Consider the following 13,557-nt stretch of genomic DNA (forward strand, 5'->3'; position numbering starts at 1 on the left):
CGCTCAGCCAGTCCTTGGTGGATATGTCTTGGATTACCGTCGTATCACCGGGTGCGGATCTGGCTCATTCATCTGTCCCTGCTTGTCCTTGTAGGGTTGCGGGGAGCAGTTCATCACACCAAGACACTCAGGACAAATGTTAGCAGTTTGTTCTAAATCTCTTCCAGCTGCAGATGGTTTTCTGTCCAGCGGGGCGACTGATTTCAGATTCGGTTGAGCTGCTAAAGTCGTCTTATTGAAGACCTGAAGCAGCTCTTTTGATCTCATCCTGGTGTTCGCTCTTACTTCAACAGTCAGGAGCATCAAACTAAATGTTTGAGGTTTAAACAGTTAAAACCTCTTTCAAATGTTCAATTGCTCACAGGTTAAATTAGACCTCAGGATAATGATCAACTGAAGTATTAACTTGGAGAAATTCACTGTTTTGAGCAAAGAAGAAGGAAAAAGAAAAAGGAAATGTAACATTTTACTGTGGGTGGATTTTCACCTTATTTACAATTTGCATAAAATATTTAAAACATCTTCTACCTTATGTCAGGTTTTATCTGTGCCAATTTGAAAAAGTGTATTTTTAGGGGTTTTCTTTTCATGTCAAAATTAATTAAAAAAAAGGTTTTTGATCTTCCAAGTGAACTCCTGCAACATTTGCAGTCTGCAAACCGTAATGCGTGTTTTTATTTCAAAATGACTGAACTTTCCAGATTCAAGTTCTATGTTTTTGTGTAATGTCTAAATAATACAAAACACATTTTAATTTATGGTAGGTTATAGAAATTTCAGCTTTAAATAATTTAACCTTCTGTTTTTGTACTTTGAAAAGAACTTTTAATATTTCATTCTGGCCTGAATTGGATGGACTGATGGAGTCTGGATGGCTGGAGAGTGAGAAAGATGGATACAGGATGTAGATAGGAGGGAAACAGAGTTGAGATATACAACATATTTGGTTTTATTTGCTTTTTCACCTCTTAACCAGACCGGGAAAATACTTAAATTCCAGAATCTTCCAAAGCCCTCTTTTTACCGTGATATTTGTTTATGTTGCTGAACCAAGAGAGAGACGAGGATGTGCCGGTTCTTACCCTGCCGGAAGCGAATCTGTGGTTGACTCAGTCGTGTTGCTGTTGGCCTGCTCTGCGCTGGAGGGGGCGTTGGGACTGGGCTCTGCCGGGGCCGCCGGACCCACGGCATCCTGTCCCGGAGAGGGGCTGCTGCCGCTGCTGTTGGCCGCTGGAGATCGGCCTGACGGGGAGGACGGAGGGGGAGGAGTCTGACGGGCCACGACGCCACGACTGTCGTCCAACCCGTTGGACGGCAGCTCAACTTTGTCTGCAAGAAGATACAGAGGGAAGAAGATTGTAGCAGATTTGCTTAAAGTGGAAAGAATCAAACGCTGTCTGATCCAACACGAGTTTATGCATTATTGTTGGATCTATGTGAGCAGATAGTTCACCTGCACTGTGACCCGGGCTGCCGTTGCTCTTTGAGGGCTGTCGGTGGTTAGATGCATCACGGTTCTGCTCCTCGGTCAGCTCCCCGTTTTGCACAGCCCTCTCTCTGGACCCCCCAGGGGAATCGCCCTGCGGACCTCCCACTGAGTGCCTGTTGCTCCTGCAAACAGTAAAACAAAACAGGTAAAAAGATGAAATGGGCAAAAAGAAGATAAAAAAAAAAAAGGAAATATCTGAGTTTTTCTAAACAATTCAATATGAACCCCTGCTTCCATGCTCTCCCCTCTCAGACATCTGCTGTGGTTCCTCAAGTTAAGCTGGCACAGGTGCAGCTTTGGTCACAGTCAAAGCCACAAACACCTGATGAGGTGTCGATTTCCCTTTCTGGATAATCTCGTGTTTGTTCTCCCGGAGCTGCATTTAACTTTGAAGTTCCTTCACGAAATAAACAAATATGTTGACGGTAGTGGTGGGCAATATGGGCGTAAAACTTCCATCCAGATATGTTGTGGTACTATTGTAAGAATGATGAGAACTACTTATAACTTCTTTTTTTAGGTAACTGTATGTCTGACTGCATGACACAGCAATCATAGCCACACAAACAAACACTGCTATTGGACGTGCTTCTTTAGGACTCCGGTTACATGATTTACATATTAAACAGCACACAGTAAATGCTTTTAATAATATTTTTAAATGTATTGATATTTGTCGATGCTCTCATTGAACAAGCAGAGGAGAAAAATAGCAAAACAAACAGCAATTTAGACAATATGGAGAGTTTTTTTAGACATCATCTGGATTTTATTGTAACAGACTTCTTATCGTGACAAAACATTTATCACAAAAAATGATAATACAATAAATTCCCACACCTAGACGAGGGATTGAACAAAACAAAAGCATAAAAAGATGAAGGAAGAAAACAACACATTCACAATTTTGTTCACGCGAGATATTTCTTTCTCGTTTCAGGAGATGAAACATGCGCTGGTGATATTCGTTAATGTAAAACACAAAGCTGCTGACTGCTTCTCAGTGACAGCTGTGCTCTGAGCTCTTGGCTGAACCGTACGTAGCGGCCCCCCCACGATGTTTAGAAGGAAATACCATCTGACCTCTCGCATCCCCCCCGCAGCAAGGCTTTGAAATAAACGCAGCTATTTATTATCTTGCTACTATTGTAGCCGATGAGAGCAGCGTCTGAAACCGCAGTCGGAGGGGAATAACCCGCTGGCACGCCGCATCATGCTCCGGCCGACCAACCTGGCACCGGACCCGTTCATCCGATCCTCCTCTTTCTTCCATTTATTTTGAAAACTGTTATGTTCTGGTTTCAGGACTTTTATATAAGCGCTTTGCAAAATGGTATTTAAGAAACAGTTTCGTGACTTTATTATTGTGCTATTATTCTTATTATCTTACCACAAGGTCTGCAGAGTTTTGAAAGCAGCGGTATTAGGTACTTTTATGGATTCTGATGCCTGAAAAGCTGTTTTCTTATGTCCTTCTTTACAGCCATAAAGCTGACTATGATTTATGATCCAACTCCTGTGTGTCTTGTTGTATTATAATGACAAAATCCAAAACCTTCATTTCTCTGGATGAAATTTTAAACACACATTTCCAGCTAGATTCAAATTCTTTGTTTTTGCACAGATTTTTTTATGGTTCCAATTTTTCACACATTAATTGATTTGATGCAATATTTACCAAGCAGGTAGTTAAAAAAAACTTAATTAAATGAAAGTGTGATTTTAACCAAGTAAGACAACAACAAAACTTTCCAGTGAGTGATTATCAAGGAGCCAGACACTTAAATTTGTCCACTTGAAGAGCAAAGTAGGTCCTCTTCTCATTACTCACAATTTTCTTTGCTTACAAAATTTCCTTCCTGTTATAGCCTCAAGAAAAATAACCTTTTTTTATTGTCACTCTATTATAACAACCAGATATAGTATGAATAATTGTTTCAAGTAGGATTTTTTTATGCTTCAGCTACAATTCTTAACATTTAAAACAGGCATTGTATTCTTTTTCCACACATGCATGGCAAATGGGAAAAGTTAAGAAAGGTCTTTTCAAAACAATAAACTTAGAGAGGTCATTTGGCTCAGTCTTATTGGTTAAAGATGTCATGGCAATGGGATTATTATGAAATGGGCTAATATGTGGTCCATCTTTAGGTCCGTTCAGTCAGACTTTCACTTGGTTGAATTTGAAGGTCAACATGTTATGTGCTAAAAGATTATTATTATTTAAACTGATTCATTTTCCTCATCATGTTGACCAATTAAAGGTTTGTCATGGTTTAAGCTGATCAGTAGAATCAATTTGATATTTAAGGCTGTGAAGGAGGAAGGTGAAAACATTATTCTGTTCCTGTACAAGATAATTTTATCTTCAACACATGGCAGCTAAATGGACTCCTGATCAAGGTGTATTGGTTATGAAGCAGAACAGTAACGAATGATGCTGTTGTGGCTCAGAAGAACAAGGCTATTTGCATTATGGTGAACTGAAGAAAATGTCATAAATATGTGTAAATTATCACCTCCCATCTGATTAACGTGCCTCAATGATTTTTCCTGCCTGTAAACATTTCGAAGTTCAGTCGCTGCATCCAGCTGGCGCTAAACTCTGTTGGATGTCACACTATGACTCTGTGTCGGTGTGTTTGGTCTGACCTGCTGTTTGGTCCAGTTGAAGTGGGAGTCCCCTCACTCTGTGTCCTCCTCAGGTTGGGTCTGTCAGGCTGGAGGATCTCTGCAAGTCAAACATAAACACATCATTACTGTAGCAACACAAACGGCCGGCTGTCAGTCAGACCGGAGGTGGAAAAGAAAAGCAAACTTGAAATCATTTGGGGTTTGGTGGTTAAACTAATGAAAAATGGTGCAGGAAATAATGCTTACCAAGTAGCAGCAACATGGTTGGAGACTAAGAGTTAATGTTTATTATTTCCACTACTATTAATAGATTGTACTTTAGTTTCTTAAAGTGATTCGAAATGCACAAGGAAATTTTCTGATGATAAAAGTTACTGGTTTTGAACTTAACCAGCCTTCAGAGACCAACCATTCCCAACGTTTTCAAATTCAAAAGTATTAAAAAGTATTTTTCTCACGCAGTAAGACTTTTAATTTTAAGTTCATGTGGTTGTTGTTGTTTGAGGTTTGTTTGTTGTACACTTAAACTTACAGGGTGTCTGGAAATATTTTGTCAAATATGCGAAGCAATTTCTCTAAAACGAATGACAGACTCAGAATCGTCTATTTTCACTACAGGTAAGGAGTTTAAAATGAAAAACAAATCTATGTAAAGAACAACTCCATCCATTCACACCATTTTTCCTTCGTTGATGTGATAATCACACAATAAAACTTCCCAAACATTGTAGCAAACAACTGACAATCTAAACTTAACATTTTCTAAACACTCTTCAAGCCAAACAAAAAGAAAACACCTAGTAAAAGGCAGAAAAAAAGGTTTTAACAACACGGGCCAAAGCTTTCCGAAAATCTGTTTTCTTCAAACTAGCGTCGGTTCTAGTCTGCCAACAGAGGACTTATTGCCTCTTTGAACATTACTGAGGTCAGCTGTCCTCCTTGCAGCTGTAAAGGATGAGAAAGTGATCATAGAGAGGCTCAGACCTCTTTAAGTTCATAAAAAAATAATAATAATGAAATCCATGCGGCAGTCACATGTGGGAGGGGAAGTGAAGTTAGTGGTTTGACATGGACCATTCATCCCTGTGTGTGCCACCGAGTCTGTGCCGGGCTTGTGAGCGTGGCCGTGTGCGGTCTCGGCGGTGTGAGGGAATGTGTGACTTACGGTCCCGACTGTGACCAAAAACCACAGGCCTGTATCGAGCTTTTCATTAACACTCACTTTCTCCTTTACACACAAACATCCAGCATCTTCCAGTGACACACCGGAGGAATAAGCGCCTCAAACGCTGCCCCTATTTACACACACACAGTACATCCTGCTATCTAAAGTAAGGCAAACAGGTAAGCTCTTACATGCTCCTTTGCACAAACACACAGTTCTGTTTTGAGGCTATGAAAGAGCTTCTTGTGTGCAGACCCTGCGGACACGCAGAAAAATAAACAGTGGTCTTGAGGAGAAACCATTGTGTCATAGCCTGCAAACCGAGTTCATCACCCCCCACCCCTCAGAACAGCACGGCTCTAATTACTGGTCTGCTGTGTGTCTGTAGAAATGAAAAAGAGTTTTTATGTGTAGAAAAATCCCAACAACCAAAATCTAAGGAAAAGAAGGCAGGTTTTGGCTGTAAACTGTAGCCAATTTGTAACTACGGTTTTTATTTCAGGGTTTAAGAAAAAAAAAATTGTGCAGAAATGCATCATGCAGTAATTTTTTAATGTATTCTCGCTCAGTTTGAGAAAACTTTCCTGTCCTGGTGAGAATGGAGAAAAAGTAGATTTCAAAAAACCCACAAAAGGACAGCAAGTGCTGATGACGTCAACACACTTTATGAGTTCCTCTCAATGGATTTTCAGCACATGGGAAAAGTTGCATTGCAAAGGGATTGGGGTGGTGAAGATCTTCCACGTTATACATCAAGAACCATAACTATATTGTTGTAGCAAATCCTCCATACATAAAGCAATAGTGCAGATGCAGGAAGTAAACTATGAGGTCACTGTTCTCTAAAAGTATCTCAGTTTGTCAAATCAGTACCGTTATTCCCTTGTCATAGTATAATTGCATATCTGGCTTATGCTTCAGTGGCATATGAAGATATGCTGCCTTGGATAAATAATACTCCAGCATCATCTTCCTATACATTTAATGCTGTAACGTAAATAATTTGGCCACCAGAAGTAGCTTCAGCTCTGATCTGGCAAATAAATCGCACATGTGCAGCACGGCAAAAACATTTATACAACTGCTTTTCAAGTCGTCACCCAATGATAGCATAACTCAAGCTCATACTACACTATGCAAAAGCTTGGTCTGCGCTGAAGAAGATTAATTTATCTCTGGATGATGGATCTTTGATCCTTAAAGTGAAATTGACAGCCTGACCTACTTTCCTGTCTGATGGGGCAAATTATTATCTGACCACTTGAGGACACTCAAGGAGAAAAAATATTACAACCAAAAAAATGTTTTTCAAAAGCAAAGTTACCAAAGAGCAACATATTTAACCTACATATACTGATTAACATTCGTAGAGAAAACACAACCACACGTCTACAAAGCTCAGTGAAACGACATGAGGTTTATTAACTAGGTAAACAATCTTTAAAGATTGACAAAACTGGATTTACTTAAGGTTTCCTTTTGCTAAAAAAGGATGTGGTAACACTTTATTTGAAGGGGGGTGAATAAGACTGACATGACACTTTCATAAACATGACATAACACCTGTCATTAACATGAATAACAAAGTTGACATTATTCAAAATGTCTTTGTTATGACAAGTTGACATTAACCAAGAAATCATTACCGATATAAATTTGTTATAAAAAATATTACTGATTGCACTTTAAAAAGTAGGTAACTTTATGTTATTAAAGGTAAAGTTTAAACAGTAATGATTTATTGGCTAATGTCAAGTTCTCATAAATACATTTTGAATAATGTCAACTTTGCATTAAAAGTGTCTTAATTTACCGAATGACGCTTTATGACAACAGTCATAAATATTCATGAAGGCTTATTCATGTTCATGACAGGTATTTATGTCATGTTTATGAAAGTGTCATGTCAGTCTTATTCACCCCCCTTCAAATAAAGTGTTACCAAAGAGGTTTATTAAATCAACTACTGGCAAATTCATCATCACACTAATGAACGGATCTCGATACGACACGGGGAGGAAGGTGGATGTTACTCATAGTCTAAGCGTGTCCGTGATGTGTGTGGGGGAGGGGCGGGGGGGGGGAAAGAAATAAAAAAATTATCTCACAGTTCTGTGGAAAAAGGAAGTCTGAATATGAGAGTCCCAGTCAGAAAGGGTGCCAATATTTCCAGAGCTAAAAATCTCTGCTCTGGATTCTGTTTCTCACCATCCTTGAATGTAAGTTTTGTTTATGAAGGCTTCCACATGCACGCGTGTGTTTGTGCGTCTCACAGGAGCTGCCAGAAGAAAATAAGGAAAATCTTGGAACTAACAGAGCAACGTTCAGAGCAGGAACACAGGGTGCCTTCACGCCAGCAGCAGGCAACACACTCCTACCTTTATATATCCATTTGGGTCCCATTGCTCTACAAGCGTGCACGCACAACCCTCAATAAATGTAAAACATGTGCATGCCTGGATCTACAAAACCATAAGGCAAAGACAAGAACTATAACACTTCATCTCTTTATCGCTGCTCCTGCCCCCCCAAAAAACCAACCCCACACACACACACACGACTTCTGTCATCCCCAACCCTACAAGTCAGGAGAACCACCCCTCCCCTGGGTAAACATACACAAAGCTTCAGGATCACAGGAGGTGATTGTGCTGCCGAGCTGCAAGCAATAAGGCTCAATTACGCAATCCTCAGAAACAAATTAGACAAAGGCGCTCCTGATGTCTGTGATTACGGGTGTGGAGAGACTCCAAACAACGGGTTGTAAAAGGAAAACTGGATAAAGGGAGGTTTCTCTTCATTAAATGGTGACCTTTGACCTGCACACATGCGACAATTATAGCCGCAGCTTTCTTTCACTGCTTTCTGACATCTTACGATGGGAATTTAGTTCCTTCATGAGTCAGGGTTTACTTTTTTTTTTTTTTTAAAGGAGTAGTTTAACATTTAAGAAAAGAGCCTGAAAACTAATTGGTTTGGTAAAACTGGTGCTGAATTATTAGTCAAGTGAATGTTTTGACCATAACACAATTTTTGGGCATATTTTCTTAACCCCAAGCTGGATGAACTTGAATGCTTGATGGAGTTGAGGATTTTTTAGGTCCACATTATATCAAGGTGTGCATAATTATTTGGCAGTTCCTTTTCTTTTGGCAAAATGGGTCATAAAAAGAGATTTCACCGACTCTGAAAAGCCAAAAATCACTAAAAGTTTCTCAGAGGAATGCAGCACTGAGCAAGTTTCTCTCCAAAAACCAACAATATATCCTTGACAGATGGTCAATTTCGGGTTGAGTGCACAAAACACACCTGGACAAAATAATAGGCACAAATCAAAGAGTAATGTTCATCCTGCGTGCTGCCAAAGTTCCTTTTGGATCGTCTGAGCCTTTGGTTTGTGCCTCTGATGATTTGTAAAGTTTAAACCTGAGCACAAGTAAACTATTTCTAGGATCTCAGAGAAATTTGTCATTAGCTGAAATAAAATAAGGTGGTGAAGTAAAGAAAACTTTGCCTTCCTCTTCTTTTTACATAAAAGAGGATATCAGGTGCAATGCAAGGACTTTATAGCTGAAACCTAATAAAAAACAATAACATTAATCAATTGATCTTTCTGAGGAGGCAACGCTGTGGTAATCTGGGAAAGGCAGACCACATAGATCAAGAACCAGTGCTTCTTTTCACAAACAAAAATCAGTGAGTCAATTTATTCTGAAGTGATTAATTTTCAGCTTCATAAGTATTCAGAACAAGTACATATTTTTAGACTACAAGTGAATTGTATTTGACACGGTTGCCATCTCCGGTTTGACCGCTAGACATCACACAACGCGCCTCACTCCAATTCATCACTCGGTCAATCCATTAAACCTGGAGAAAAGCCTCTGAATCCAATCTTTATGAGACTTTCCCCCCCCATCTTGCTGTCCCTGTGGTGCAACATGGCACGCACGCAAATATAAACAGACGCGATCGCTTAATTTCACTTCACAACTAAACATTTACAAAGAGACACGTTTATGTGTCCATGGCAGGCCCTCACTGCTGTTCCTGTGTTCATTCAGCAGGAAACACAGCCGTCTCTGTGTGCTGCTAAATGAAAAGCTGTGTGTGAGCTGCTTCATGGACTTGGCTGGGGTATAAGGGACAGTTAAAGAACAGTGTATTCGTAAAAAAAAAAAGAAAAAAAAAAGACTTTTAGACTTTGCTTCCAAGCCATAGAGGAAGGTTAAATGTTAGTGCAATACCTGGAAGGGGAAAGTACTGTTGATTGAATGTGAAGGCTTTGAAAACCTTCCTCCTAGGAGCAATTGGTCCGGGAAGAGCACATTAATGTGAAGATTAAGTGTTCTCCCATGCTGATGTTAAAGCTCTGTGGTAGAAAATGCTGCAGCCGAACACAGTCGGTATATGTCGTCGGTATCAGGTTACTTTAAGTTTTAACAGTGTACTTGACATGTTGTTGTTGGCGAGACAGAAGAACCTCTGACATACAATTTAAACATCGGCCAAACTCTCCACTAAAAGCCAGGCTTTTCTGAAATGAACGAATGCACGTATAGGCCGGCCTTAACTGTTGGCAGGTGTGATTCTGCAGCAGAGAAACCCAAGCTGCAGACTTAAGCCTCTGCAAGCAAACGGCGTACTTATGTCGGATACGTAAATTTTACACAGTTCAGCAAGAATACCAACGCTACACAATAACCAGGACTGTGCTGTTCTGTCTGGAGGCCAGACACAAATTTGTGTTGAGGAGAAACGCCACGACACAGACAAGTAACCGTTTTAAATCTGGTGAACAGGTCACTGTTGTAGACCAGTCTAACTCTCTTGATTTGAGTTTAATAAGCGAAAATGAACCTTGTTTACTTTATGGTGGCCCAGAGGAAAAAAAAAAAAAGAGTTGCTACTACAACTCATCACCTGCAGCTGGTCCAAAACGACACAAGTGAGCACATTACCCCCATATTCTCCTCTCTGAAAGGCATGTTTTAGGATCGATTTAAAGATTTTAATTTTAGCTTTTAAATGTTGAAATGGTCAGGCTCCTAAATGATCTGCTAATGTGGAGAATGCATCTAAAAGTTTCATGATAGATTATTTATTAACAGATCCAACTAATTATGGATTTAGTGCTGGACCAAAGTTGGGCTTTGAAACGTTTTGAATTGAGAGGTAATTGCATAAGTAGCCACCAGAAGCTGTTCCTTGCTTCTTTTTGGCTGGTGGTGCTTATGAGTGCTACACCAGAGTTAGTTTCTGTGTATTTATCTTACAAATAATTTCCCCCTTATTTCCTCTGAGTACAGCTGAAGGCAACCGAAGTACCACCAGTATAAAAAGCAAGAGAATATTTAGGAGCGATTTTAATTTGTTATCAACTATCGTTAAAATTGCAACAATAATAATTAAAGTTAATATTTTATTTTTAAAAGACAAACAGATGCCACGCAAATGCACTTGTCCTACATAAATAATGGTTTATGAAGGAATTGGGGGGCAAAAATAAAAACAACCGAACAACTTTTGCAAGAACAAAATAAAAACATGAAATCTGTGTTTTCAACTGTGGTCCTCTGGACCCGCTGTCCTGTATGCTTTGGACGATTCCCTTCTGCAGCACACCGGACTTAAATGAATGGATGTTTACCAAGCTTCATTATGGATGTTTGTGTTACCAGTCCATGCTCTCCTGTTGGGCTTGTGGCTGGATCCATCTGTGGAACGGCTGCTAACGCTCATTACGGCTCAGGACTGAGAACCGCTGCTTCAGACAGAATAAGCTGTACAGACAATGTGATAATCTCTCTGCCAGAGATGGACTGGAGCTATAAAACAGTGCTGGACTTTGACTGGGCCGGCCCATAACGACTGGTACGCGAAAGGTTATCAACACCCGGCAGAAGTGTCACAAAACTTTGATCACGACTCACTACAATAAGCCAACAGCACTAATGTTGATGAACGTATACGTTTCCTGTTCTGCATTCGTCTTATGAAGAGATTGCTTACAGCGGGTTTGGTAAATGCTCAGCCTACTACACCAAACACACTGTATGGTTTTCCTCACAGTGTGCGAGTCACTTTTTATCTATGCCATTTTTGTGTTTGAACACTCACTGTGCTGCTAGAGGTATAAAATCGACTTTTTTGAGCTTTATATCATGCTGTAATATTATTCCCACATCATAAAATACCTGGAGTGTTACTTTGAGTCTTTCATGCATGTTGGAGAAATCCTTGAATCTCCGTTGGGATCCATTTGCATAAATGCTCGATCTCACAAATCGCCTCCTTGGAGCTGCAGCCTCCAGCCAACACACTTATTCCTGGGATGCTTCTAATATCATTAGTTAGCGACTTCCACCTCTAAATGTCACATCTTTTTCCTTCACCTCCTCGGCCCCACCGTTTTTAAATTGCTATCCATATTTCTTTGGCATGAATGCTACAACACTCTCCTTTCCTGCTACTGCTTTTGCTTTTGAACCACGTACTGCTAAGGTGGGAAAACACAAATATCACAGTTTAAAACAGATGCCAGAGTCTATATTTATTTGTACAACATGTTTATGCTGCAGTATTACCAAACATAAAGGAAAAACAGGACGCAATGGAGTTAAAGGAGGAAAAATGGTTTAATGTTGGGGTGTTTTGCTAAACTAAGCATGTGCATCTTCAGCTAAAACAAGCAGCAGCTGTAAGCATCGATTTTCATGTGACCATTCTCTATAAATGAAAGCTTTTTTTGCATCAACCAATTTCAGCAGCACAATTCATAAAACGTGATGATTACCAATCTGGGCTTTAATGTGCATCTAAAGTCTGTGGTGTGAAGGCTTAACGAGGTGCTCCTCTGTTCATTTCTGTTCCTTTTCACACCTTTGAGTAAATGAGGCTGAGTGTTTGTTTGAGTGTGTGTGTGTGTGGTAAGAGGCAGGACTTACTGTCTGCTGCTGCGCTGCCATTGGGCAGAGAGCCCAGATCAACAACCATGCCGTCCAGACAGACGTTGAGCTCCCCTCCTGCCACAACCGAGCCTTTGTTCTCCGTCTGCAGAACCAGACTCAGCTGGACGTTCTCCACTAGAGGGAGAGAGGACACACACACACACACGGAGAAAGAATGAGTGATTAAGAAAAGGAGAAAGTTGTGGGGAGGAAGAAAAGTGTAATTGGACATCCTTCCTTAAGAACTTGCACTCAGAAGTTTAGACATTGTCTTCATTCATCACACATGAAATCAATTAATTCATTATGTTTGTTATTTAAAAACAAAAGACAGTTAAGGTAAGGGCAGAGGCATGATTACATTATAATGCCCCCACTCCTCTTTGGGCTCTGTGCTCTGTCTGCAGCTGGGATCCAGCTGCAGACATCTGCACTAACAGCTGTGTGAAGGTGAGCTACATTCACTAGCCAAAAAAATATAAAAATTTAAATTAAAATCACATCACCTGGACCTAGTTAAGCAAACAAGTGAGAGCCCACCTTTGTTAGAGCGCTGCAGTACTGCTGGGTCGAGTTATACGACCCCAGCTGACAGAGTGAGGAGCTGCTTCAACACCAGGGTCAGGACATACAGCCTGTTATTGCACAAATTACTTTTTTATGAGGGTCCGTGTCAAACAACTAAACAGAAAAATGAGATTTCTTAAGCAAGTTGGTTTAAGAATGTCAAAACCGGCATAAAATTAAGTCTCGAATGAAACGTTTTCAGGATTTGGGTCAAACGTCACTGAATTGTTCGCTGAAGACAAATAGTGGCTGAACTGATGGCAATGTTTAATAGTGAAACTTCATCTCCTGCCACACTGTTTCTTATCTTTCCACGCCAAGTTGGACATAATAATTGTCCAACTCTCTTTGGCTGAAAGTTCAATGCTCTACTCACAATCTATAAGTGTTCCTAAATGGTTAAATATTTATTAACCCAATAGCTGCTTCACTTCTGCTCCACATTGTGGCCCCTGCAGACGAGGCGTCCTTCACAACAGCTGCAGTCAGAGATGCTCTGACCCAGTGGGTCAGCCACAGAACTTTGTACTTGTCACACTGACTACAATCCTTATGTTTGCCTATTTTTACTGTTTCTACAGCATCAAATTTAGGAGTAAAATGTTCACTTGGGTGTAGGGATGAAATATATATCATATTGGTCAATATTAGCCAGTCACTGCTACAAAGAAAAAAGAAATGACATCTGTGTCCAACCAAAACTATGGACCGCAGAGTGGAAGAAAAAAGGCTCACAAGAAACAGGAATATGA

The 13,557-nt window shown here is 40.2% G+C and overlaps 1 protein-coding gene across 3 annotated transcripts in view; it reads right to left on the bottom strand.

Moving 5' to 3' along the window:
* The window catches only part of wwp2 (WW domain containing E3 ubiquitin protein ligase 2), a 57,145-nt gene that overhangs the window by 32,735 nt on the left and 10,853 nt on the right, over positions 1-13,557 (bottom strand). For all 3 annotated transcript variants that reach the window (XM_008411788.3, XM_008411784.3, XM_008411785.3), the window contains exons 5-8: positions 12,236-12,373; positions 4,142-4,220; positions 1,454-1,611; positions 1,083-1,329 (exon numbers count right to left, since the gene is read on the bottom strand). In XM_008411788.3, the coding sequence (XP_008410010.1) occupies positions 1,083-1,329; positions 1,454-1,611; positions 4,142-4,220; positions 12,236-12,373 (622 nt within the window). The remainder of the gene's footprint in view (positions 1-1,082; positions 1,330-1,453; positions 1,612-4,141; positions 4,221-12,235; positions 12,374-13,557) is intronic.

This window comes from Poecilia reticulata, chromosome 6 (assembly GCF_904066995.2).
Source record: "Poecilia reticulata chromosome 6, P_reticulata-male-v2, whole genome shotgun sequence".
In the NCBI taxonomy this organism is placed as follows: Eukaryota; Metazoa; Chordata; class Actinopteri; order Cyprinodontiformes; family Poeciliidae; genus Poecilia; species Poecilia reticulata.